Raw genomic sequence first — 26903 nt, 5'->3', positions numbered from 1 at the left:
CAGACTCCTCGTGAGGCAGGTGGTTAGAGCGTTGGACCAGTTAACTGTAATGTTGCAAGATTGGATTCCCGAGCTGACAAGGTAAAAATCTGTCATTCTGCCTCGTTCCTAGGCCGTCATTGAAAATAAGAATGTTCTTAACTGACTTGCCTGGTTAAATAAAGATTAAATAAAGGTGTAAAAAAATATAGATATAAAAAAAATCGGCGCCCAAAAATACTGATTTCCGATTGCTATGAAAACTTGAAATCGGCCCTAATTAATCGGCCATTCCGATTTAATCGGTCGACCTCTAGTTTAGACCTAAATCAGCATGTTTGTGCAACAGTGTCTTCTAAATCAAAGGGGAATACGCAAAGCACGAATATGTTCGCTACATGAAGTAGCTAAGAGAACATTCAATGTAGCCAAAGGTTATAGAGTCCCCTTGGAAACGCTTAACTATTTTGGTTCCTACCTTGTCACAATAACTCCTTCCTGGCATTTTCACTCGTTGTCATGTCAAACAACACTGTATTCCAAGTGCCCACTATTATATTCTAACTATAGAATTAGAATAGTCATTCTATTTTCATGATTCCAACAGGTCACAAGTGTTTTACTCTAAAGTCAAAGTCAAGTCAAATTCCAATTGCAACGTTTGGTTCAAAATAAGGCCTGTATTGTTTGTCCACATCATGCAGCCATGTGTGGCAGTGTGGAAATGATCTCAAATGAGTGCAGGAACTTATGAAAATGCTGAAAATGATTTTTGTTTGAATTTGAACAATGAGAATGGAGAAAGACCCATTTTGAAATCACATAGTATCAATGTGTTGCCACCCTAGGATCACTCACTACTCATAAAGAACATGTATGACTTTTTTATTATTCAAAAACCTAAAATAGTGGCAAATACCATCCATTTTTTGTTTTATGCAGTAATATGATATTTGGGCCATATTGCCCGGCACTAGTTGGTTGGAGCAGTCTTGTGCTTTGTCTCCGTCTGGTTGAAATATACCCAACTGTAATGAGCAAGGTACACTTTGAACAGCTTGTCCTCTCATTGGACATCCATCCCCTCCCATGGTGTGTCCTGTTCTCTCATTGGCCATCCATCCCATGGAGCGTGGTTTGTTCTGTTCTCTCATTGCTGTATATGGGGAGACAGATGCCCATCCTGTCTCTCTTGTCTGTCTCTCTCCTCTCTGTCCCCCTACTCTCTCTCTCTCCTCTCTGTCCCCCTACTCTCTCTCTCTTTCCTCTCTGTCCCCCTACTCTCTCTCTCTTTCCTCTCTCTCTCTCCTCTCTGTCCCCCCACTCTCTCCTCTCTGTCCCCCTACTCCCTACTCTCTCTCTCGCTCTTTCCTCTCTGTCTCTCTCTTTCCTCTGTCTCTCTCCTCTCCTCCCCTCTGAGGAGGGAGCTCCTGTTTTCCTTTGTCCCTCGCCTCCCTCCTCTGGTGTAAGCGCATGGCAGGGCAGCAGAATCGGTAATGAAGAAAGTGCCCAATTTAGCCTCCTCAGCCGCGCGCTCCTCTGAGATGTGCTTCCTGCCTGCCTCTCTGCCTGGGTGCAGCGAGGCGGGATGCTGTGAGTGGCTGAGCTAGAGCTGACATCACAGGGGCCAGCTGTTGATTTGGTGCTGTCTCTGAGGCTGGGGCGAGTCACTGACTCTGTCAGGCGCCTACTGAGGGGCTCTGGCAGGTAGACACACACACACACCCGAACCCACGACGATAGAAGGCTGTGTGAGACTGCTGCAGGGAGCGAGTCGCTCCGAGCAGCTACGTCCTCCTCAACCAATGCTGCCTTGGGTACTACGGACTCCTCCAAAAGCTTGCAATGAACATAAGGAGGGCTACTATGTGGCAGGTAGGTCTTGGTTTCTGTCCTTACCAAATATTTTGTATTTGGTGAAGGAAGGAGCACATTGGAAAATCAGGAGTAATGGTTTAAGTGCCAGATAATAGCTACTAAGGCTTTTGGTAGACTTTTCAGACTTGAATAATTCAGACATTGTGCTGGGTTCGCAATCATCTGTCTGTCACTATCTAAGACCTTGAGCTTCATTTTTGAAAGCTGTGATTTATTGTTGAGGTTCAGTTTTGGTGGCTATGTTTTCAATATGATCCTATTGAGACGCAGTTAAACATCACAGCAGTCTTCTACAATATGATCCTATTGAGACGCAGTTAAACATCACAGCAGTCTTCTACAATATGATCTAAGCTACAGTTGTGAATTTCTTTAACCATTTAAGCCACAGGGTTTATCTGATGACGATAAGGGCTCGGTTTCCAAAGGATGCACAGCAAGGCTGCTTTCAGTGAACAGGGGATCTGTAGACTGTGTTCAGTGTGTTGGGGATCTGTAGACTGTGTTCAGTGTGTTGGGGATCTGTAGACTGTTCAGTGAACAGGGGATCTGTAGACTGTGTTCAGTGAACAGGGGATCTGTAGACTGTGTTCAGTGAACAGGGGATCTGTAGACTGTGTTCAGTGAACAGGGGATCTGTAGACTGTGTTCAGTGAACAGGGGATCTGTAGACTGTGTTCAGTGAACAGGGGATCTGTAGACTGTGTTCAGTGAACAGGGGATCTGTAGACTGTGTTCAGTGAACAGGGGATCTGTAGACTGTGTTGGGGATCTGTAGACTGTGTTGGGGATCTGTAGACTGTGTTGGGGATCTGTAGACTGTGTTGGGGATCTGTAGACTGTGTTCAGTGAACAGGGGATCTGTAGACTGTGTTCAGTGTGTTGGGGATCTATAGACTGTGTTGACTGTGTTCAGTGTGTTGGGGAACAGGGGATCTGTAGACTGTGTTCAGTGTGTTGGGGATCTGTAGACTGTGTTCAGTGAATCCCCAATATGAATTTAGCAGCAACGCACCTACACTGCTAAATCGTGGCCTTCACTACAAATAAAAATATATATATATATATATACTTTTCGGGATAGGAAAACGTTTCCCGTTTAAACCTAAACAACTAAAACCAGATATAAAGTATGTAGAAAATATAATGGAGCAATAAATGTATCAATAAGATCATCTTTGAGAACTAACAATCAGGGAGAATCTAAAATTCCCCAAATGTCTTCACACTGCCACCGCTGCTGAAAAAAATCCTAGGGGAAACACTGCAATGTGTTGGTGAACAGGGGCTGTGTTCTGATTACCGTTGTGTCTTGGCGTGGCTTTCTTTCATCAGCGCACTAATGACCATATATATAAGCCATTAAGAGGCTTGTGTTGCGTTGTCTCTGCACAGCTTGCATTTCTGCTCCTCTGTATATTGTTTCTGCAGGTGTTTCTGTTATTACAAATGGGTTTTTAATGACTGACTCCACTAGTGTGATGTACAGAGCCTTCAGAAAGTATTCATACCCCTTGACTTATTCCACATTTTGTTCCAGACGGAATTCAAAATGGATAAAATATAATTTATCTCACCCATCTACACTATACCCCCATAATGACAATGAAAATATGTTTTTAGGAATGTTAGTTAATTTATTGTAAATAAAATACTGAAATATGTAAGTATTCACACACCCAGAGTCATTACTTTGTAGAAGTACCTTTTGGTAGCGATTACGGCTGTGTGTCTTTCTGTGTAAGTCTCCAAGAGCTTTCCACACCTGGTTTGTGCAACATTTGCCCATTTATATAAATAGATATATTTTCATAATTCTTCAAGCTCTGTCAAATTAGTTGTTTGTCATTGCTAGACAACCATTTTCAGGTCTTGCCATAGATTTGAGTCAACTTGTTTTAGGTTATTGTCCTGCTGAAAGGTGAATTAATCTCCACTGAGAGAAACCAGACTAAACCAGGTTTTCCTCTAGGATTTTTCCTGTGCTTAGCTCTTTAAAAAAAAATCCTAAATAACTCCCCAGTCCTTAACGATTACAAGCAAACCCATAACATGATGCAGCCACCACTATTTGCCCTAAACATAACACTTTGTATTCAGGACAAACAGTTAATTGCTTTGTCTATTTTTTTTGCAGTACTATTTTACTGCGTTGTTGCAAATAGGATGCATGTTTAGTATTTGTTTTTCACTCTGTCATTTAGGTTAGTATTGTAGAGTAACTATAATGTTGTTGATCCATCCTCAGTTTTCTCCTGTCACAGCCATTAAACTCTGTACCTGTTTTAAAGTAGCCATTGTCCTCATGGTGAAAACCCAGAGCGGTGTCCTTCCTCTCCGGCAATTGGCTTAGGAAGGACGCCTGTGTCTTTGTCGAGACGGGGTGTGTTGATACATCATCCAAAGTGTAATTAGTAACTTCAACGTGCTCAAAGGGATATGCAATGTCTGCTTTTATTTGCCCTGGTTTGAGAGGCATTGGAAAATCTCCTTGGTTTTTGTGGTTGAATCTGTGTTTGAAATTCACTGTTCGACTGAGGGACCTTACAATTATTGGTATGTGTGGGGTACAGAGAGGAGACGGTCATTCAAAAAATCACGTTAAACACTTATTTCACTCACAGTGAGTCCATGCAACTTATGTGACTTGTTAAGCACATTTACCTGTAATTGAGGCTGAGTGACGAAATGAATACCTTTTAGTCTACTCTTTATACCCCCGAGGGCTTAAGTCTCAATGATCATCAGCTCTCTCTAATCAATAACTCTCCTTATTATCAGACGTGGCTTTGACCCGGGGTACGGGCTTATTTACCCTGTTCAACACACTGATTATCAATGTCTTTTATTAGGCTTAAAGTAAACAGTATTACTATTCCTGGGAAGTGATGGTTGGTTGCCCAATGCATTAGATCTTTCTATGCTTTTTCCTCTGTTGTTTTCTGTGTGACTGTAGAGCTGGAGAAGACCGCCTCATGGATGTGTCTGTCTGTTGGCTACACAGTATGTTGGATGGATGGATGGAGGGATGGAGGGAGGGATGGATGGATGGATGGAGGGATGGATGGATGGAGGGATGGAGGGCTGGATGGATGGATGGATGGCTGGATGGATGGCTTTGGCTGCTTTTCTCTGCTCTTGTATTGTTCCATCCTCCTACACACAGTCTGGGAGGGAGAGTCTCTCCCCTCGCTTGCTCCCCCCTGCTTTCCCCCCAGCACTTGGGCGGGGTACCGCCCAAGCCTAGTGTGTACCGCCCTGTCTGTGCGTGCAATCAGAATGGCCTCTTGTGCATTCCACAGGAGCAATTTCCTATTCGCTGTGCTAACATAATTGTCATTGAGTGGTCCATTTACAGCCGGCATATGATTAGTTAGCTCCCATTCCCCTGTCTGGCAGAGTGGCTGTGCCCTTTTGACCTCATTGTGGGTTTTTGAGAACACATTTTCATGGGCAGAAAAGTGTAGCGTGGAAAAAGGCTTAGGCACTTATTCACCACTTCTACAGGCAGGCAGTATGGGTGTGTTTGTACCGTGGGGAATGGAGATAAAGGGACTGTGAAGAGGCTCTTTACGGTTCAACCACTCAGATCAACTCAGAGTCTCAGAGTCTGTTGTCAAATACAGAGGAGCTGCTCAGTAACAGGAGACCCAGAGGATTCTACTGGGCTGTGTGTGTGTGTTTCCTTGGGTACGTGAAGACTTCTGGTCTGTTTGCCTGCCAGTGTTTATTCGTGTGTGTGTGTGTCACACTGCGTTCCATCTGCATGCATTAAGCCCCCCTGTCCCTGACACCAACTCCCCCGTGTGTCACACAGACTGTCCCTGACACAGAACTGACACTGACATTGATCTCCTGAACTCAGCGGCTAGCTCAGCCCTGCTGTTCCTCCCTGTCTGTGCAGCACAGCTCTGACTCCTAATGCAGCTTGTGTCTGGGGCCAGAATCTCTCTTGCTGTCTGTCTGGTTGGTTGAGTTTTACTGGTGTCACCAGCTAGTAGGGCTGACTGTAGTCTGTAGTCATGTGAAGTTCCACACCTCTTTGTGTTGCTGCTGACTGCCAGACTGGAGGTTACCTTTGGTCTAGTAGTGTCTGCAGTTTACTGTCAAACCAGGATCTGCATACACAGCAAGGTATGATGAGGTAGGGTGGGGTAGGGTGGGGTGGGGTATGGTGCGGTATGGTATGGTGAGGTGAAAAAGGATTAATAAGTGAGCAGGAATCCACCACTTATCTGGCAGCATGCATGGGTCTGCTTCCCACTGGCCCGACGGGACTGTGTGGAGACGAGACTGTGTGGAGACGGGACTGCCTACTGGTTGCCAGAGAGAGCTACTGTGCGCTCTGCCCGGTAGATGGCACTGGGCTCTGGGACTAGGAGGAGACGGGACTGCCTACTGGTTTCCAGAGAGAGCCAGAGAGAGCTTACTGTGGCGGGCGCTCTGCCCGGTAGATGGCACTGGGCTCTGGGACTAGGAGGAGACGGGACTGCCTACTTGTTGCCAGAGAGAGCTACTGTGGCGGGCGCTCTGCCCGATAGATGGCTCTGGGACTAGGAGGAGACGGGACTGTGTGGAGACAGGACTGCCTACTGGTTGCCAGAGAGAGCTACTGTGGCGGGCGCTCTGCCCGGTAGATGGCACTGGGCTCTGGGACTAGGAGGAGACGGGACTGTGTGGAGACAGGACTGCCTACTGGTTGCCAGAGAGAGCTACTGTGGCGGGCGCTCTGCCCGGTAGATGGCACTGGGCTCTGGGACTAGGAGGAAGGTTGGAGTGGAAGAACATGGGGGAAGATGTAGAGCCCTTCTGACTGAAGATGGAGAATCTGTTACAGCCCTTCTGACTGAAGATGGAGAATCTGTTACAGCCCTTCTGACTGAAGATGGGGAATCTGTTACAGCCCTTCTGACTGAAGATGGAGAATCTGTTACAGCCCTTCTGACTGAAGATGTAGAATCTGTTACAGCCCTTCTGACTGAAGATGGAGAATCTGTTACAGCCCGTCTGACTGAAGATTGAGAATCTGTTACAGCCCTTCTGACTGAAGATGGAGAATCTGTTACAGCCCTTCTGACTGAAGATGGAGAATCTGTTACAGCCCGTCTGTTACCTTCTATGTGAAGCGTCCATGTGGGAAATGACATGTCTGTCAGTGTCCTCTCCAAAGTTGGTATTCTAAATATCAGGGTTTTGATAGTGTTATCTTCTGTTTTTCACGGCTGTTATTCCTGAATATGTAAAGCTGCTCTGTTTTACATAACTGGCACGACAGAGTGGGTTTAACACGACCCTCCATGCACCCAATGGCTCTGATGGATGAAACCTGTTTTATACATAGGCATGCACAGCCACAATATCGCTTTCTGTCTCTTTCTCTCTCTCTCTCTCTCCCCATTTTTCTCTCTCCCACTCACACACGTGATATCCCCTGGACTCTGTCTGTCCATGTCAGCCCTGTCACTGTCAGCGACCTATAACCCCGTTCCATCAGTGTTCTCTAAGGGTCCTGACCCCCCTGACCTCTTTCTTTTCTCCCTGTGACAGGTCTGTGATGGCCATGAGCAGCTTGGAGGGCAGTGCCACCGAGGCCATTCAGATCTGGACACCAGAGACTCCGAGCTGGTGCTAAGGACATGGGACTCTCCCTCAGAGTTAGCGACAGGCCCAGCAGCACGAGACGTTACAGTGACAAACCAGCGGTGGCGCAGGACTGCTGCCCTCAGAGCCTTCTCACCCCCTGCAGGACGTCACCACCACAGGCCCAGCAGCTCCCAGTAAGTAGCTACCCTCAGAGCCTTCTCACCCCCTGCAGGACGTCATCACCACAGGCCCAGCAGCTCCCAGTAAGTAGCTACCCTCAGAGCCTTCTCACCCCCTGCAGGACGTCACCACCACAGGCCCAGCAGCTCCCAGTAAGTAGCTACCCTCAGAGCCTTCTCACCCCCTGCAGGACGTCACCACCACAGGCCCAGCAGCTCCCAGTAAGTAGCTACCCTCAGAGCCTTCTCACCCCCTGCAGGACGTCACCACCACAGGCCCAGCAGCTCCCAGTAAGTAGCTACCCTCAGAGCCTTCTCACCCCCTGCAGGACGTCACCACCACAGGCCCAGCAGCTCCCAGTAAGTAGCTACCCGTAAGGTGCATAGGCCATTGGGGGGCCGGGGGGAAATTAAAAACAGCGTTGACATCACTCCAGTCGAGAGACTGACAGATATTACAAATCAGCAATGCTGTACTTGAGTAGAAAAGATTCCATTTGTGTGCTGGAATAACTTAATAGATGTGGACCAGCCTGGTGTTTTTAGTTATTTCTCTTCAAGATGACCATTTTTGATCTGCCTCTCAGACAGTAAAATAACTAAAATAGCACTGCACACTGCAGAACAAAAGAACAACATACATTTAGTTATTGAAGAGCGTGTTTAAATATGGGTGTGAGAGGAGCAGGTTTGAGTACATGTAATCTGATTTACAAGTTTTTTTTAATCAATTACAATACCAGCTAAAATATTGTAATCAGATTACATACTTTTGAAAAACTAGATTACTTTAAAATTCAGAACGGGTGTTTGTGAGAGAAAGAAATGCATTTAGACACCTTTCGGTTTCTCAGTGACATTCAATTCACCATTGAAAAAAGGTGTTTCAGTTTGTTTCACCTGAGAGAGTCTGATCACCAGTCAGAGACCACTATGATGACACACCAGTTGATGACCACTAATCAGAGACCACTATGATGACACACCAGATGATGACCAATCAGAGACCACTATGATGACACACCAGATGTGTTTGATGGATCCTTTTCTAAAAGCCGGTGTGATGCGTTTTACATCATTCCTGCTATTTTTCTGTATTTTGGAACTTCTGTATCTTGAAATTGTATTGCTTATATACAAAACATTTTGTCAACAATGGACAAATGAAACAAATGAAGGGGAAGTAATCCAAAAGTAACAGAAAATAATCCGATTACGTTACGGAGTTTGGGTAATCCAAAACCTACGTTACTGATTACAATTGTGGACAGGTAAGGTGCCGTTTTCAAGGGATTGTTAAATATATGAACTATTTGGTTGTAATATCAGCACCTCTTAAAGAGCAGAGTCAGAACAGCACATCCCATTATTCCATGTTTATCTCTATCAGAGTTCTACAGCAAGGAACTGCATGCTTTTCATCAGTAAACATCAACTGGTCATTTAACTCACAATCGCTCAATATTGGCCACCATTAATTGGATTTGAGTGATCTAAAATAAGTGAAATTTACAGTGGGGCAAAAAAGTATTTAGTCAGCCACCAATTGTGCAAGTTCTCCCACTTAAAAAGATGAGAGAGGCCTGTAATGTTCATCATAGGTACACTTCAACTATGACAGACAAAATGAGAAGAAAAAAAATCCAGAAAATCACATTGTAGGATTTTTAATGAATTTATTTGCAAATTATGGTGGAAAATAAGTATTTGGTCATCTACAAACAAGCAATATTTCTGGCTCTCACAGACCTGTAACTTCTTCTTTAAGAGGCTCCTCTGTCCTCCACTCGTTACCTGTATTAATGGCACCTGTTTGAACTTGCTATCAGTATAAAAGACACCTGTCCACAACCTCAAACAGTCACACTCCAAACTCCACTATGGCCAAGACCAAAGAGCTGTCAAAGGACACCAGAAACAAAATTGTAGACCTGCACCAGGCTGGGAAGACTGAATCTGCAATAGGTAAGCAGCTTGGTTTGAAGAAATCAACTGTGGGAGCAATTATTAGGAAATGGAAGACATACAAGACCACTGATAATCTCCCTCGATCTGGGGCTCCACGCAAGATCTCACCCCGTGGTGTCAAAATGATCACAAGAACGGTGAGCAAAAATCCCAGAACCACACGGCGGGACCTACTGAATGACCTGTAGAGAGCTGGGACCAAAGTAACAAAGCCTACCATCAGTAACACACTACGCCACCAGGGACTCAAATCCTGCAGTGCCAGACGTACTGGCTTAAGCAGGGGGACACATGTCCAGGCCCGTCTGAAGTTTGCTAGAGAGCATTTGGATGATCCAGAAGAAGATTGGGAGAATGTCATATGATCAGATGAAACCAAAATATAACTTTTTGGTAAAAACTCAACTCGTCGTGTTTGGAGGACAACGAATGCTGAGTTGCATCCAAAGAACACCATACCTACTGTGAAGCATGGGGGTGGAAAGATCAAGCTTTGGGGCTGTTTTTCTGCAAAGGGACCAGGACGACTGATCCGTGGAAAGGAAAGAATGAATGGGGCCATGTATCGTGAGATTTTGAGTGAAAACCTCCTTCCATCAGCAAGGGCATTGAAGATGAAACGTGGATGGGTCTTTCAGCATGACAATGATCCCAAACACACCGCCCGGACAACGGAGTGGCTTCGTAAGAAGCATTTCAAGGTCCTGGAGTGGCCTAGCCAGTCTCCAGATCTCAACCCCATAGAAAATCTTTGTAGGGAGTTGAAAGTCCGTGTTGCCCAGCAAACTTTTGTTATTGACCAAATACTTATTTTCCACCATAATTTGCAAATAAATTCATTAAAAAAATCCCACAATGTGATTTTCTGGAGAAAAAAAATTCTCATTTTGTCTGTCATAGTTGAAGTGTACCTATGATGAAAATTACAGGCCTCATCTTTTTAAGTGGGAGAACTTGCACAATTGGTGGCTGACTAAACTTTTTTGCCCCACTGTACTTGCCTAATACGAGTGGTTTTAGGTTCATTTCCCATCCTTTGTGGGCTCTGCCTGTCAAGCAGCAGAAAGGCGAATTCGCCGATGTACTGTTATCTGATATTTACTTTTCTAGCTACCTGATGATAATGTTTACATCGCTAGCTACCTGATGATAATGTTTACAGCGCTAGCTACCTGATGATAATGTTTACATCGCTAGCTACCTGATGATAATGTTTACATCGCTAGCTACCTGATGATAATGTTTACAGCGCTAGCTACCTGATGATAATGTTTACATTGCTAGCTACCGGTAGACCTAATGTCGTTTTTCTCCCACCAACCCAGGTCTATCTAGTGAAGTTGGCTAACACTATCTATCCCCTTTCAACATTGTTAATAAGGGTTTAATCAGGATTGCTGCTGATAGACGACATTGACTGAGGGACCACGTCAAATTGGCTAGTTGCCTAACAACAAATGACGTCTATGGCGAGTTAACAAGTTACCATTCAGGGGATAAACTAGATGGCTGTATTGGAATATCTATAGTAGGGTTGGGCGGTTTCCAGATTGTCATCCTCATACCGTTCTTCTCTCACACCGGGATTCAGGGTACTACTGGCTTAGTACACAAAAATGCAAAGAAGCCCATTGGGCGTCTATTAGCAGAATAACAACAAAATTAGCACAAGTAACAGCAAAATATTGCTAGCAAAATATGCTAACGAGTGCAAACGAAAATAAACTAATTGCGAAGGCAGGCAATGCAGCTCATAAAGTTATACATGTGGAGGTAGGAGCTACCGAAATGATATGTTTGAGTTTAGACATTTTACAAGCGAATGTGAGCGAGAGACACAAAGTTTTGACGGCATGCTTGTCTGAAGGACACGGTCTGTGTGGCGTCGCTAGGGCAACGGGCCCGCGCTGTTCTGAGGAGATGTGGAGAAGCAGACGGCCCAGAACGGAGAGGAAGAAATCAAGCTGCAGTGGCAGCTGTACAGATAACTCATTCAACGGGCTTTGACACCTCAAACACAGCAGAAAGCTCACACAATATGATGCACCGTGACGTTATTCATTCAGCCACGTACTTAGATAACGAGCAAGTTAATCTTAGGTGTCGCCCTAATGCAGAAAGATAACACTTCCTGTGTTTTGTAAATGTAGATCTACAATACTTCTTATTGTAATGTCTGCTCGGCATCAGACTGATTTCGTTCTTCAGTTGCACTTCTTCACTCAGAATGGCCGTTTGTGAATTCTCATCTATCAGCAGTTTGTGCTTTGACTGATGTGAGGCTACTGTTCTCCAGTACTTTTCTCTGGGTAGCCAGCCTACTGCTCTCCAGTACTTTTCTCTGGGTAGCCAGCCTACTGTTCTCCAGTACTTTTCTCTGGGTAGCCAGCCTACTGTTCTCCAGTACTTTTCTCTGGGTAGCCAGCCTACTGTTATCCAGTACTTTTCTCTGGGTAGCCAGCCTACTGCTCTCCAGTACTTTTCTCTGGGTAGCCAGCCTACTGCTCTCCAGTACTTTTCTCTGGGTAGCCAGCCTACTGCTCTCAAGTACTTTTCTCTGGGTAGCCAGCCTACTGCTCTCCAGTACTTTTCTCTGGGTAGCCAGCCTACTGCTCTCCAGTACTTTTCTCTGGGTAGCCAGCCTACTGCTCTCCAGTACTTTTCTCTGGGTAGCCAGCCTACTGTTATCCAGTACTTTTCCCTGGGTAGCCAGCCTACTGCTCTCCAGTACTTTTCTCTGGGTAGCCAGCCTACTGCTCTCCAGTACTTTTCTCTGGGTAGCCAGCCTACTGCTCTCCAGTACTTTTCTCTGGGTAGCCAGCCTACTGCTCTCCAGTACTTTTCTCTGGGTAGCCAGCCTACTGCTCTCTAGTACTTTTCTCTGGGTAGCCAGCCTACTGCTCTCCAGTACTTTTCTCTGGGTAGCCAGCCTACTGCTCTCCAGTACTTTTCTCTGGGTAGCCAGCCTACTGCTCTCCAGTACTTTTCTCTGGGTAGCCAGCCTACTGTTCTCCAGTACTTTTCCCTGGGTAGCCAGCCTACTGTTCTCTAGTAAAATGCTACCTTCACCTATCTGAAATTACATCATCAATTGCTGAACTTACAGATAATGAAAAGCATGCAGTTCCTTGCTGTGTAACTCTGAAACTAAATGTGGAATTTTGGGAAATGTGTAGTCCTGACTGCTCTTCAAGAGGGGATGATATTGAAACCAAATCGTTAGATTTATTTAACAAGCCCTTAAACGGCACACAGTTGTCAATGGTTTAGAGGAGCTGGTGGTCTCCTTGCCCATCAGCAGTCAAATGGAACGTTCCACACTGCATTGGGGCGTTGTATTGATAACTGCCTATAGAGAGGGCCGTGGGGTCACGGAGGCACTCTGAACATTCTGAAATCCACGGTGGTATTTTTCTATAGCCACAAGCTCTGTCCTCCAATAGTACGGGCTGTCTCACAGGCTCTTTCTCGATGCGTCTTTCTTGGATTCTTCTATCCTCAAAATGAATTGGTCACTCCCCTCTGACCTTCTCCGTCATGGGGTTTGAGAAGGAATCAAGGAAAGTTAAATTGAGACAGAGGCACAGAGCCACAGTGTTAATGTCAGAGACTGAATCAGATGGGGCCTCTCAACCTCTAATTAAAATCATTAATCACAGCTCTCATAAACCAGATGTCTCTTTCCCTAACCCTCTTCTCTCTATGATGTCTCCTTCCCTCTTCTCTCTATGATGTCTCCTTCCCTCTTCTCCTCTAGGATTTCTCCTCTCTATGATGTCTCCTTCCCTCTTCTCCTCTCTATGATGTCTCCTTCCCTCTTCTCTCTAGGATGTCTCCTCTATGATATCTCCTTCCCTAACCCTCCCCATCCCTCTTCTCTATGCTACTGCAAGAGACACTTGCTGCATAATTAGGCCACATTATTACCAAAAACCACTGTCACTGTCCCTGCATTAGCCCCATTACAGTAGTCATTCGATTTCAGATGTTCTAACTAATAGACTTTTACAATATGTCTCTTTAGCCCATATTTTCTCTCTGTTCTCTGTAAATGCATGATATTTCAATGCCCATGTTTTCTCTCTGTAAATGCATGATATTTCAATGCCCATGTTTTCTCTCTCTCTTCTCTGACTGTAGGTGTAAGATGTCTTTTGATGTAGCTCTAATGGAAAATGATTAGCATTTTGATTAGTAAAATCCCAGTGTCTCTCCATCGTCTGTCTCTTTCTCCATCTCCAGGACCCCAGTAACAGCAGTGCTGTATAGAGACTCTCTGTAAGCTGTGCGTCTGATGAGGATGTCTGATCCTGTTACTGTAAAGGACATCAGTAGGACTGACACCATGAAGGTTTGTGAGGCTGGAGTGGAGCTGGAGGCAGCAGACTGGACCGGCACCACAACATTAGGAGCAGACAGCAGACGGAACAGTGTGAAGGACAAACCCAAACCGGCTGGGAGCCTGGTGCCGGAACACAATGCCACCGGTCACCAAGACGGAAGCTGCTGTGACAACAAGAGGGAAACATCACAGGTAAACACCCCGGTGTAAACATAAACAGAGCCTTTTAGTGTGGACCAATGAGAAGATCACTTTTCCATTATATAGCCTTTTAGTGTGGACCAATGAGAAGATCACTTTTCCATTATATAGCCTTTTAGTGTGGACCAATGAGAAGATCACTTTTCCATTATATAGCCTTTTAGTGTGGACCAATGAGAAGATCACTTTTCCATTATATAGCCTTTTAGTGTGGACCAATGAGAAGATCACTTTTCCATTATATAGCCTTTTAGTGTGGACCAATGAGAAGATCACTTTTCCATTATATAGCCTTTTAGTGTGGACCAATGAGAAGATCACTTTTCCATTATATAGCCTTTTAGTGTGGACCAATGAGAAGATCACTTTTCCATTCTATCACAGACACAATTTGAACATGTTTTACCAACAATGTAAATATGGTAATATAATTTAACTATGGTAATGTGATTGAGCTCAGGATCAGTCATTAAAACACTCTAATGTAACAGCTAAAACAAGTTGGTGGAAGAAGATGTGCTGATGCAGTGCAGCAAAATGTTTCTTTGTCTCTGGGTTGGAGGTAATGTTGACAGGCAGCAGAGAGGGTATTGTCTCTGGGTTGGAGGTAATGTTGACAGGCAGCAGAGGGTATTGTCTCTGGGTTGGAGGTAATGTTGACAGGCAGCAGAGGGTATTGTCTCTGGGTTGGAGGTAATGTTGACAGGCAGCAGAGGGTATTGTCTCTGGGTTGGAGGTAATGTTGACAGGCAGCAGAGGGTATTGTCTCTGGGTTGGAGGTAATGTTGACAGGCAGCAGAGAGAGTATTGTCTCTGGGTTGGAGGTAATGTTGACAGGCAGCAGAGGGTATTGTCTCTGGGTTGGAGGTAATGTTGACAGGCAGCAGAGGGTATTGTCTCTGGGTTGGAGGTAATGTTGACAGGCAGCAGAGGGTATTGTCTCTGGGTTGGAGGTAATGTTGACAGGCAGCAGAGGGTATTGTCTCTGGGTTGGAGGTAATGTTGACAGGCAGCAGAGAGAGTATTGTCTCTGGGTTGGAGGTAATGTTGACAGGCAGCAGAGAGAGTATTGTCTCTGGGTTGGAGGTAATGTTGACAGGCAGCAGAGAGAGTATTGTCTCTGGGTTGGAGGTAATGTTGACAGGCAGCAGAGAGGGTATTGTCTCTGGGTTGGAGGTAATGTTGACAGGCAGCAGAGAGTATTGTCTCTGGGTTGGAGGTAATGTTGACAGGCAGCAGAGGGTATTGTCTCTGGGTTGGAGGTAATGTTGACAGGCAGCAGAGGGTATTGTCTCTGGGTTGGAGGTAATGTTGACAGGCAGCAGAGAGAGTATTGTCTCTGGGTTGGAGGTAATGTTGACAGGCAGCAGAGAGAGTATTGTCTCTGGGTTGGAGGTAATGTTGACAGGCAGCAGAGAGAGTATTGTCTCTGGGTTGGAGGTAATGTTGACAGGCAGCAGAGAGAGTATTGTCTCTGGGTTGGAGGTAATGTTGACAGGCAGCAGAGAGAGTATTGTCTCTGGGTTGGAGGTAATGTTGACAGGCAGCAGAGGGTATTGTCTCTGGGTTGGAGGTAATGTTGACAGGCAGCAGAGGGTATTGTCTCTGGGTTGGAGGTAATGTTGACAGGCAGCAGAGGGTATTGTCTCTGGGTTGGAGGTAATGTTGACAGGCAGCAGAGGGTATTGTCTCTGGGTTGGAGGTAATGTTGACAGGCAGCAGAGAGAGTATTGTCTCTGGGTTGGAGGTAATGTTGACAGGCAGCAGAGAGAGTATTGTCTCTGGGTTGGAGGTAATGTTGACAGGCAGCAGAGAGAGTATTGTGTCTGGGTTGGAGGTAATGTTGACAGGCAGCAGTATAAATGGGAAGCAGGAGAAGTGAAAGTGGTCGGTGGCTGGCGCCCCAGCCAGACTGAAGAAGACAGATAATCTGGATCTCAAATCCTGGCTTATCTACAAACTTCCTGTGTGTCACCCTGAGAGAGAGACTGAATGGGTGCCGGATGGGGGGGAGAGAGGGAGGGGGGTGCACTTCTCTGTGTGTCTCTCCTCTGTGACTTTGCCACCATCTGCCCCTGCCACGTTCTCTTTCTCAGGCCAGGTACCTTGTAGTGCAGACGTCAGCGTTTCCTTCTCTCTCCTCTCTCTTTGTCCCTTTCCTTTCTGCCCTGTTCAATTATCTGATCTACTGGTGCGTTCACACCTACTGTCTCTCACACACACACACACGTGCGCGCCACTCACTGTCTCTAAGGGTCATACACATGCCTGGAAATGGTCCATTTCCATCTTTATTTCATTAATGTTATCTGACCCTCCAGCGCAGTGGGGAAAGGAACTGTCCTCTGGTTGGTTTTAGAGGACGGGGCCAGGAGAAGAGGGGGAGTGTGTGTGTGTGTGTACAGACGGTGTCTCAGCAGCAGCCCGAGTGGAGCATGGAGCCTGCCAGCCGTTCTGTCTAAATCAGACTCAGCTTTCGTCTCTGACTCTCTAGGACCTCTCCCTGTACACACACACACGCTCTCGAACACACACACACACACACACACACACACACACACACGAAGAGCAGAGGCATTGAGATGTCGTCCCCCGCTGCTTCCTGCTCCTCTTCAAACTGAGAACACTTCTCTTTGCTCTAGTCTACATGACAGGAAAATGGTCTGAGAGAGAGATGTGAAACTGGGTCTGAGAGAGAGATGTGAAACTGGGTCTGAGAGAGAGATGTGAAACTGGGTCTGAGAGAGGGGGATGTGAAACTGGGTCTGAGAGAGGGGGATGTGAAACTGGGTCTGAGAGAGGGGGATGTGAAACTGGGTCTGAGAGAGGGGGATGTGAAACTGGGTCTGAGAGAGGGGGATGTGAAACTGGGTCTGAGAGAGGGGGATGTGAAACTGGGTCTGAGAGAGAGGGATGTGAAACTGGGTCTGAGAGAGAGGGATGTGAAACTGGGTCTGAGAGAGAGGGATGTGAAACTGGGTCTGAGAGAGAGGGATGTGAAACTGGGTCTGAGAGAGAGGGATGTGAAACTGGGTCTGAGAGAGAGGGATGTGAAACTGGGTCTGAGAGAGAGGGATGTGAAACTGGGTCTGAGAGAGAGGGATGTGAATCTGGGTCTGAGAGAGAGGGATGTGAAACTGGGTCTGAGAGAGAGGGATGTGAAACTGGGTCTGAGAGAGAGGGATGTGAAACTGGGTCTGAGAGAGAGGGATGTGAAACTGGGTCAGAGAGAGAGGGATGTGAAACTGGGTCAGAGAGAGAGGGATGTGAAACTGGGTCAGAGAGAGAGGGATGTGAAACTGGGTCAGAGAGAGAGGGGTGTGAAACTGGGTCAGAGAGAGAGAGGTGTGAAACTGGGTCAGAGAGAGGGATGTGAAACTGGGTCAGAGAGAGGGATGTGAAACTGGGTCAGAGAGAGGGATGTGAAACTGGGTCAGAGAGAAAATACATTTTAATATACATAGTATTCAGACTCTGGATCTAATTTCTCAGACAGGAAGGTGTTTGAATCACGAGGGTGAGAATTCATCTTGGTCCATAAAGGGCTGCTCCTCGTGTTTTGTCACATGCCTATATTGATTGGCCGATCTCTTTAGTAGGATGCACGTTGACATCCAACATGTATGTACGTATGTATTCAGCCTTCCTGTTGTTCTGGACCACGATATTCATTAACCTTGTAGTCTTGTTAGCTAAACTCCTCCTTTTTGTGGACCGTTTGGTACAGCAGCCGTCTCCTGTATCAGCTGGCCAGTCGGTGAGGGGCTCTAAGGTACAGTCTGCCTGGCAACATTATCATTTTATCTCAGGTGTTTCTGCTGAGAAGACGGATTTATCCCATATGTCTTATTATATATTTGCCTGCTGTTGACTTGGTTCTTGTGATGTAGTGAACAGGGGGGTTCATACTCATTCCGTGGAGGCCCTAGTGTCAGAGGGTTTGGGGTTTGTCCTTTCAGTTAAGACCTAGACAACCAGGTGAGTGCAGTTTTTTTTTTACTAATTAGTAACCTTCATTTATCAATCGAGTACAAGGGACCTGCAGACACTCTGCCCTCCGTGGAATGAGTCTGACACGTGATTTATGTCATCCCTTTAAAAACATCCCGTGGAATGAGTCTGACACGTGATTTAAGTCATCCCTTTAAAAAACATCCCGTGGAATGAGTCTGATACGTGATTTAAGTCATCCCTTTAAAAACATCCCGTGGAATGAGTCTGACACGTGATTTAAGTCATCCCTTTAAAAACATCCCGTGGAATGAGTCTGACACGTGATTTAAGTCATCCCTTTAAAAACATCCCGTGGAATGAGTCTGACACGTGATTTAAGTCATCCCTTTAAAAACATCCCGACTTGTGGTGGTGCGTTAGTATTATTTATCTTCATTTGCATGATGTTCAGATGTTTAAACTGACTTATTTACGTGTTTGCTAACCATCACGTTAGTTGCATGCATGGATTGTATTGGATTGGATTGGATTCACCCAAGTCATTTTGAGGTCTGAACATGGTCTGTTGGTCGTGATTGCTTGGTGCTTGCTAACCATCACGTTAGTTACATGCATGGATATTGGATTCACCCAAGTCATTTTGAGGTCTGAACATGGTCTGTTGGTCGTGATTGCTTGGTGTTTGCTAACCATCACGTTAGTTACATGCATGGATATTGGATTCACCCAAGTCATTTTGAGGTCTGAACATGGTCTGTTGGTCGTGATTGCTTGGTGTTTGCTAACCATCACGTTAGTTACATGCATGGATATTGGATTCACCCAAGTCATTTTGAGGTCTGAACATGGTCTGTTGGTCGTGATTGCTTGGTGCTTGCTGGCCTTTACGTCTTGGTTTGTATTTTTACTTGGTCGGTTCGCGTTTTGATATGATCAACGCACGTCATCTAAAGGAATATATTTTTAACCGTTGTCAATATACTGTACTCTCCCTCAGTCCAGGGCCAAGGTAAAGTTAGTACGGAGCCTGGCTGTCTGTGAAGAGTCCTCTCCTCCCTTTCTAACTGCACACCAGCTGACACCAGATCCTCAGGTAAACCTTTAGACACACACACACACACACACACACACACACACCTCTCTGGGTAAACCTTTAGACACACACACACACACACACACACACACACCTCTGGGTAAACCTTTAGACACACACACACACACCTCTCTGGGTAAACCTTTAGACACACACACACACCTCTGGGTAAACCTTTAGTCACACACACACACACCTCTGAGTAAACCTTTAGACACACACACACACCTCTCTGGGTAAACCTTTAGACACACACACACACCTCTTTGGGTAAACCTTTAGACACACACACACACCTCTGGGTAAACCTTTAGTCACACACACACACACCTCTGAGTAAACCTTTAGACACACACCTCTGGGTAAACCCCCAGACGACTCCTTCTACCACATTAGCTGTGGCTCATTTCACAAACGTCACTCTGCCTTCTCACCGGACACACACACGAGCCAGAAGCTAGAGGGCCTCTGAGGGCCTGGCGTTTCATCCAGTCAGCACTAACTTCATCAAAACCACGAGGGTGTTCTCCACCACCAGCCGTTGGGTGTGTGTGTGTACCTGCGGTGTGTGTGTCCTGTATTACTCACATCCATCTTCGAGAAGATTGTATTTTCACGTGTCAGAACATGGAGTCCTGTGGATTGATATAATTGAATAGTAAGGTTGTCACTATGATGTCAGGCTTCCTCCAACCCATTCCTTTGTCTGTCAGCACCACTCAAACATGTCCTTGGCTAATGGTGTTTGAAGTTATATAGGTTATTTTGGGGGGGGTGGTTGTCTTTCTATGTTAAGTTGCAATTTTTTTATACCAATTATTTCTCCTTGAGTGGAGATGTTTCCTTGGTGTAGACGAGAAATGAAATGATTCTACTTCTCTGTAAAGATGCATTGTCCTTGCTGTGAAACCGGTTACTAGGAAACCCTGACTGGGTGTTTAAATGGATAGACTTCCTTGAACTAGTGAGATTTAACCCCCTCCCTCTGAGTTCTATTCAGTCCTCTTTCACTCTTCACTCTTATCTATCTTTCTCTTCTTCCTCCCTCTTTTTCTCCTCTTTCTGTCTTCCGCTCTCTCATTCGCCGTCTCTCCACTGACGCTCCCTTCCTCACATCTCTTTCTTTGTTGCGTTCCTGTAGTAATATTAGTTATTTTGTTAACCAGTTGTGCTGAATAACTACAGCAAAGCCTCCCTGAGAGGCAGAGGATATCTTATTTTTCTTACCTTTATTTAACTAGGCAAGTCAGTTGAGAACAAATTCTTATTTACAATGACGGCCTAGGAACAGTGGGTTAACTGCCTTGTTCAGGGGCAGGACAGATTTGTACCTTGTCAGCTGGGGGATTTGATCTACCAACCTTTTGGTTACTGGCCCAACGCTCTAACCGCTAGGCTACCATTATATCACTAATGTAAACATTATATCTACCTTCCAGAAACCACTGGCTCCTAACTTCTTTACCCAGTTGCCTCTATCCTGAAGTGGTATTTAATTTAAGCGTCTTGCAGCCAGCACTCTGAATATGTGTTCCAAATGGCACCCTATTCCCTCTGGGCCCTGGTCAAAAGTAGTGCCCTATAAAGGGAATAGGGTATCATTTAGGTCGCAGGCGGAGTTTCAGTGTGCTGTTCAGCTTTTAGCTCCTCTCTGCCTTTTCTACTAGTGTTGAATAGTGAATCAGAGCAGGGAATGAAGCGCAGCAGAGATTAAGATGAGTAGTGGGGTTAAACCAAGGTCAAGGCTGGGATCCTGAGAAGGCCTTGAAACACACACAACTGGAATGATAGGAATGTACATTTTCATTCAAGTCAGTACTGTCAAATGGTTGTTATATTCTCCATGCTCGCTAAGCCTTAGACATTTAACAATTCATATTTTAGTAATTTAGCAGACTCTTATCCAGAGCGACTTACAGGCACAATTAGGGGGTTAGGGCAAGGGCACATCAACACATTTTTTCACCTCGTCAGCTCGGGGATTTGAACCGGCGACCTTTACTGGCCCACTGCTCTTAACCACTAGGCTACCTGCCACCATTATAAAATATAATTAAAGCGTGTGTCAAGTGGCTGTGATATGAGGGGCTTCCCCCCCATTCTAGTTATTGTATTTCTATGCTTGTCTTACAACAAGTCTTCCAAAGGGAGTTCTTTCTTGTGGTACAATAAAGGAAATTATTGATGTTAATGTGTGGAAGGTGAGACAGGCTTTCTATTGGATGGATGTGAAGGTGTGGAAGATGAGACAGGCTTTCTATTGGATGGATGTGAAGGTGTGGAAGGTGAGACAGGCTTTCTATTGGATGGATGTGAAGGTGTGGAAGGTGAGACAGGCTTTCTATTGATGGATGTGAAGGTGTAGAAGGTGAGACAGGCTTTCTATTGGATGTATTCTCTTCCCCCAACATAAAGCAGATCTATATTTGACTCTCAGTATTCACTCCTCTGTAGGTCCATGTACTGTTAGTGTTTGTTTAGTCACATCACTGTAATGTCAAAATGATGTATGATTTTCAGGTGTTTTAAAGATGAAATAAAACGATGTTAATCGTTGTGATGTAATTGCCGAGGTGATTATCGTACGTAGAGGAGGAAGGTTTATCACTCTGTGCAGCACAGGGTTTTAGCTGAGCTGGTATTGGTAATGAAAACGGTGCTCTCGTAGTAAATCGGATGGTTTTTTAAAATGAGGTCGGTCGACGTGTACTTGTTTTCACAAGCTAAACATGTTAAACCCTTAAATATGTTTTCATTAACTTCAAACCAGGTGTGCGATTGTGTGGATAATTAGATGCAAGTTCTTAATGTGACATGCTAATTAATTCTGTCTATTTTAATTTTAGTGTACTTCTCATATGGCACCCTATTCCCTACAATGAGGGGGGAAAGTATTTGATCCCCTGCTGATTTTGTATGTTTGCCCACTGGCAAAGAAATTATCAGTCTAATTTTAATGGTGGGTTTATTTGAACAGTGAGAGACAGAATAACAACAAAAAAATCCAGAAAAACGCAGGTCAAAAAAGTTAGAAATTGATTTGCAATTTATTGAGGGAAATAAGTATTGGACCCCCTCTCAATCAAAAAGATTTCTGTCTCCCAGGTGTCTTTTATACAGGTAACGAGCTGAGATTAGCACACACTCTTAAAGGGAGTGCTCCTAATCTCAGTTTGTTACCTGTATAAAAGACGCCTGTCCACAGAAGCAATCAATCAATCAGATTCCAAACTCTCCACCATGGCCAAGACCAAAGAGCTCTCCAAGGATGTCAGGGACAAGATTGTAGACCTACACAAGGCTGGAATGGGCTACAAGACTATCGCCAAGCAGCTTGGTGAGAAGGTGACAACAGTTGGTGCGATTATTCGCAAATGGAAGAAACACAAAAGAACTGTCAATCTCCCTCGGCCTGGGGCTCCATGCAAGATCTCACCTCGTGGAGTTGCAATGATCATGAGAACGGTGAGGAATCAGCCCAGAACTACACGGGAGGATCTTGTCAATGATCTCAAGGCAGCTGGAACCATAGTCACCAAGAAAACAATTGGTAACACACTACGCCGTGAGGGACTGAAATCCTGCAGCGCCCACAAGGTCCCCCTGCTCAAGAAAGCACATATACTTGCCCATCTGAAGTTTGCCAATGAACATCTGAATGATTCAGAGGACAACTGGGTGAAAGTGTTGTGGTCAGATGAGACTAAAATGGAGCTCTTTGGCATCAACTCAACTCGCCGTGTTTGGGGGAGGAGGAATGCTGCCTGTGACCCCAAGAACACCATCCCCACCGTCAAACATGGAGGTGGAAACATTATGCTTTGGGGGTGTTTTTCCGCTAAGGGGACAGGACTACTTCACCGCGTCAAAGGGACGATGGACGGGGCCATGTATCGTCAAATCTTGGGTGAGAACCTCCTTCCCTCAGCCAGGGCATTGAAAATGGGTCGTGGATAGGTATTCCAGCATGACAATCACCCAAAACACACGGCCAAGGCAACAAAGGAGTGGCTCAAGAAGAAGCACATTAAGGTCCTGGAGTGGCCTAGCCAGTCTCCAGACCTTAATCCCATAGAACATCTGTGGAGGGGGCTGAAGGTTCGAGTTGCCAAACGTCAGCCTCGAAACCTTAATGACTTGGAGAAGATCTGCAAAGAGGAGTGGGACAAAATCCCTCCTGAGATGTGTGCAAACCTGGTGGCCAACTACAAGAAACGTCTGACCTCTGAATGCCAACAAGGGTTTTGCCACAAGTACTAAGTCATGTTTTGCAGAGGGTCAAATACTTATTTCCCTCATTAAAATGCAAATCATTTTCTAACATTTTTGACCTGTGTTTTTCTGGATTTTATTGTTATTCTGTCTCTCACTGTTCAAAGAAACCTACCATTAAAATTATAGACTGATCATTTCTCTGTCAGTGGGCAAACGTACAAAATCATCAGGGGATCAAATACTTTTTCCCCCTCACTGTATGTAGTGCACTACTTTTGACCAGGGCCCATAGGGAATAGGCTGCCATTTAGGATACAGACTTAATCATGGGGATATTGCTAGTAGCTACCACTGAAGCTTTTATTTCTTACTCTTCAAATTCACATCCAGATATCCCAGTCCTTTGATAAGGAGGAGCTGTCTGCCAAGGAGGAGAAAGAGAATGTGGAGAAACCAGAGAAGATGTCCAGGAAAATGCTGTCAAGAGGTGTGTGGGAGAATTGGCGGAGAGGTTGATTATCTTTGTGTTGAAAATAGTGAGAGAAAATATAATGGCCATCGCTGCCTTTCAGACAGACAGACACGGTTGTGTGTTACAATACAGGACCTTGGAGACATGTTGTGAGCTTTAGTCTAGAGAACTAATCAACTGATTCCGGAACATGGAGCTCTCTGAGAAATCTAATAGAATAGAATAGAATCCTAGGAGACTATGGGTGCGTTCGTAAATTCACTCTGGCTGTCTACTCCCGGTTTCAGAGCACTCACGTTGGAGTGTGCCAGAGCGCACAATAACCAATTTTTTTATTTACTAATGCACAACACCCGTTGAATATGAATATATTATATATGACCATTGTAAACGTAAGCCCAATTAGTGCATTCGGAAAGTATTCAGACCCCTTGGACTTTTTCCCACTTTTGTTACAACCTTATTCTAAAATGAATTTAATTGTTTTTTCCCCTCATCAATCTACACACTACCTGGTCCTCTTGTGTCTAGATTCCAGCCAGGACTACACAGACTCTACTGGAATAGACCTGCATGTGTTCCTGGTCAACACTCTAAAGAACAACCCCAGAGACAGAATGATGCTGTTGAAGTTGGAGCAGGACATTCTGGATTTTATCAGTAATAATGAGTAAGATATTTAATAAATACATTTATTGATTGATTTAATGTATTTTTATTAATTTATAGTTAATGCAATTTTATTTGAATTCAATTCTATAGTTGTATTATTTTAGCCTTTCAGTGAAGCTCATTCAGCTCTTGTGTTTCCTAGAAGCCAGAAGAGGAAATTCCCTCCCATGACTTCGTACCATAGAATGCTGCTACATCGAGTGGCTGCCTACTTTGGCATGGATCACAATGTTGACCCCACTGGGAAGTCTGTCATCATCAACAAAACTAGCAATACAAGAATGTATGTTTTTCAGTTGATACCAGTCAGTTTTAAAACATTTTAAAATACATTATTACTAAACCACAATAATACATTTTATTACATTCTATGAAGCTTAAATACATCAAATTGCTTTGAAAGTAGAAAGTATGTATTTGGTGTAGGTTTCCCCCCCCCCCCACTTCTCTAAACTTCCAGCAATGTAAATTGTCTTCCACAGACCAGATCAAAAATTCTCAGAACACATAAAAGACGACAAAACGGATGATTTCCAAAAACGCTACATTCTCAAAAGAGACAACGCCAGCTTCGACCGGGAAGACGGCATGGTAGGCCGTTTCTGTGTTCCAATCAAATGTCACGTTGTGTCCCTATTCTCTATATAGTGCCCTATGGGCCCTGGTCAACAGAAGTAAAGTATATAGGGAATAGTGTTCCATTTGGGATGCATCCTCAGCGATATGTCTTTGAGAGGGTGACAATCTGGTGCTTCTGGCTAGGCTAAGCTAAGCTGTGCGGAAGCTGCTGGCTAGGCTAAGCTGTGCGGAAGCTGCTGGCTAGGCTAAGCTGTGCGGAAGCTGCTGGCTAGGCTAAGCTGTGCGGAAGCTGCTGGCTAGGCTAAGTTGTGCGGAAGCTGCTGGCTAGGCTGAGCTGTGCGGAAGCTGCTGGCTAGGCTAAGTTGTGCATGTGCTTGCAGATACGAATGCGCCTGAAAGACGACAGGAGGAGCAAATCTATCGAGGAGAGGGAGGAAGACTATCAGAGAGCCAGGGACAGGATATTTGCACCAGATGTGAGATTTTGGCTAATCAATTTAGATTAATGATGCATTTGTGTTTATTATGAAGTAAAATATGGATAGGCTTTATGGACTGCAAATGACATTAAGTAAGACATTCAAATAGATGTATTTTTTTTTTCCACAGGGAGATCATTTCCATCTAGATGGAAGGTAAATATCATTCACATATCAGTTTAATTTGACACTTACAACATTTGTCTGGCTGGTTCAATGTGGACGGTTTGACTGGCTGGTCCAACGTGGACGGTTTGACTGGCTGGTCCAACGTGGACGGTTTGACTGGCTGGTTCAACGTGGACGGTTTGACTGGCTGGTTCAACGTGGACGGTTTGTCTGGCTGGTCCAACGTGGACGGTTTGTCTGGCTGGTCCAACGTGGACGGTTTGTCTGGCTGGTTCAACGTGGACGGTTTGTCTGGCTGGTTCAACGTGGACGGTTTGTCTGGCTGGTTCAACGTGGACGGTTTGTCTGGCTGGTTCAACGTGGACGGTTTGTCTGGCTGGTCCAACGTGGACGGTTTGTCTGGCTGGTTCAACGTGGACGGCTTGTCTGGCTGGTCCAACGTGGACGGTTTGTCTGGCTGGTCCAACGTGGCCGGTTTGTCTGGCTGGTCCAACGTGGCCGGTTTGACTGGCTGGTCCAACGTGGCCGGTTTGACTGGCTGGTCCAACGTGGCCGGTTTGACTGGCTGGTCCAACGTGGCCGGTTTGACTGGCTGGTCCAACGTGGACGGTTTGACTGGCTGGTCCAACGTGGACGGTTTGACTGGCTGGTCCAACGTGGACGGTTTGACTGGCTGGTCCAACGTGGACGGTTTGACTGGCTGGTCCAACGTGGACGGTTTGACTGGCTGGTCCAACGTGGACGGTTTGACTGGCTGGTCCAACGTGGACGGTTTGACTGGCTGGTCCAACGTGGACGGTTTGACTGGCTGGTCCAACGTGGACGGTTTGACTGGCTGGTCCAACGTGGACGGTTTGACTGGCTGGTCCAACGTGGACGGTTTGACTGGCTGGTCCAACGTGGACGGTTTGACTGGCTGGTCCAACGTGGACGGTTTGACTGGCTGGTCCAACGTGGACGGTTTGACTGGCTGGTCCAACGTGGACGGTTTGACTGGCTGGTCCAACGTGGACGGCTCGTCTGGCTGGTCCAATGTGGACGGGGTTTGTCTGGCTGGTCCAACGTGGACGGGGTTTGTCTGGCTGGTCCAACGTGGACGGTTTGACTGGCTGGTCCAACGTGGACGGTTTGACTGGCTGGTCCAACGTGGCCGGTTTGACTGGCTGGTTCAACGTGGACG

At 45.6% G+C, this 26903-nt stretch overlaps 1 protein-coding gene across 2 annotated transcripts in view; it reads left to right on the top strand.

Annotated features, from left to right (window-relative positions):
- The first annotated feature begins 1512 nt into the window (after positions 1-1512).
- The window catches only part of LOC139402727 (R3H domain-containing protein 1-like), a 46076-nt gene continuing 20685 nt past the window's right edge, over positions 1513-26903 (top strand). The window contains exons 1-11 of one of the 2 annotated variants that reach the window (XM_071146629.1): positions 1513-1854; positions 7405-7703; positions 13830-14121; positions 17858-17902; positions 19082-19177; positions 23783-23879; positions 24396-24534; positions 24679-24819; positions 25019-25127; positions 25496-25591; positions 25725-25750. In XM_071146629.1, coding sequence (XP_071002730.1) covers positions 13882-14121; positions 17858-17902; positions 19082-19177; positions 23783-23879; positions 24396-24534; positions 24679-24819; positions 25019-25127; positions 25496-25591; positions 25725-25750 — 989 coding nt within the window. In that variant the 5' untranslated portion in view covers positions 1513-1854; positions 7405-7703; positions 13830-13881. Of the gene's footprint in view, positions 1855-7404; positions 7704-7854; positions 7980-13829; positions 14122-17857; positions 17903-19081; positions 19178-23782; positions 23880-24395; positions 24535-24678; positions 24820-25018; positions 25128-25495; positions 25592-25724; positions 25751-26903 lie in introns of those variants that run through there. The other variant, XM_071146628.1, reaches the window with a different exon arrangement.

This window comes from Oncorhynchus clarkii, unplaced genomic scaffold, assembly GCF_045791955.1.
Source record: "Oncorhynchus clarkii lewisi isolate Uvic-CL-2024 unplaced genomic scaffold, UVic_Ocla_1.0 unplaced_contig_3571_pilon_pilon, whole genome shotgun sequence".
Taxonomy (NCBI): Eukaryota; Metazoa; Chordata; class Actinopteri; order Salmoniformes; family Salmonidae; genus Oncorhynchus; species Oncorhynchus clarkii.
The sequence above is the reverse complement of the archived record's forward strand: the minus strand, read 5'-3'. Positions and strand labels throughout refer to the sequence as shown.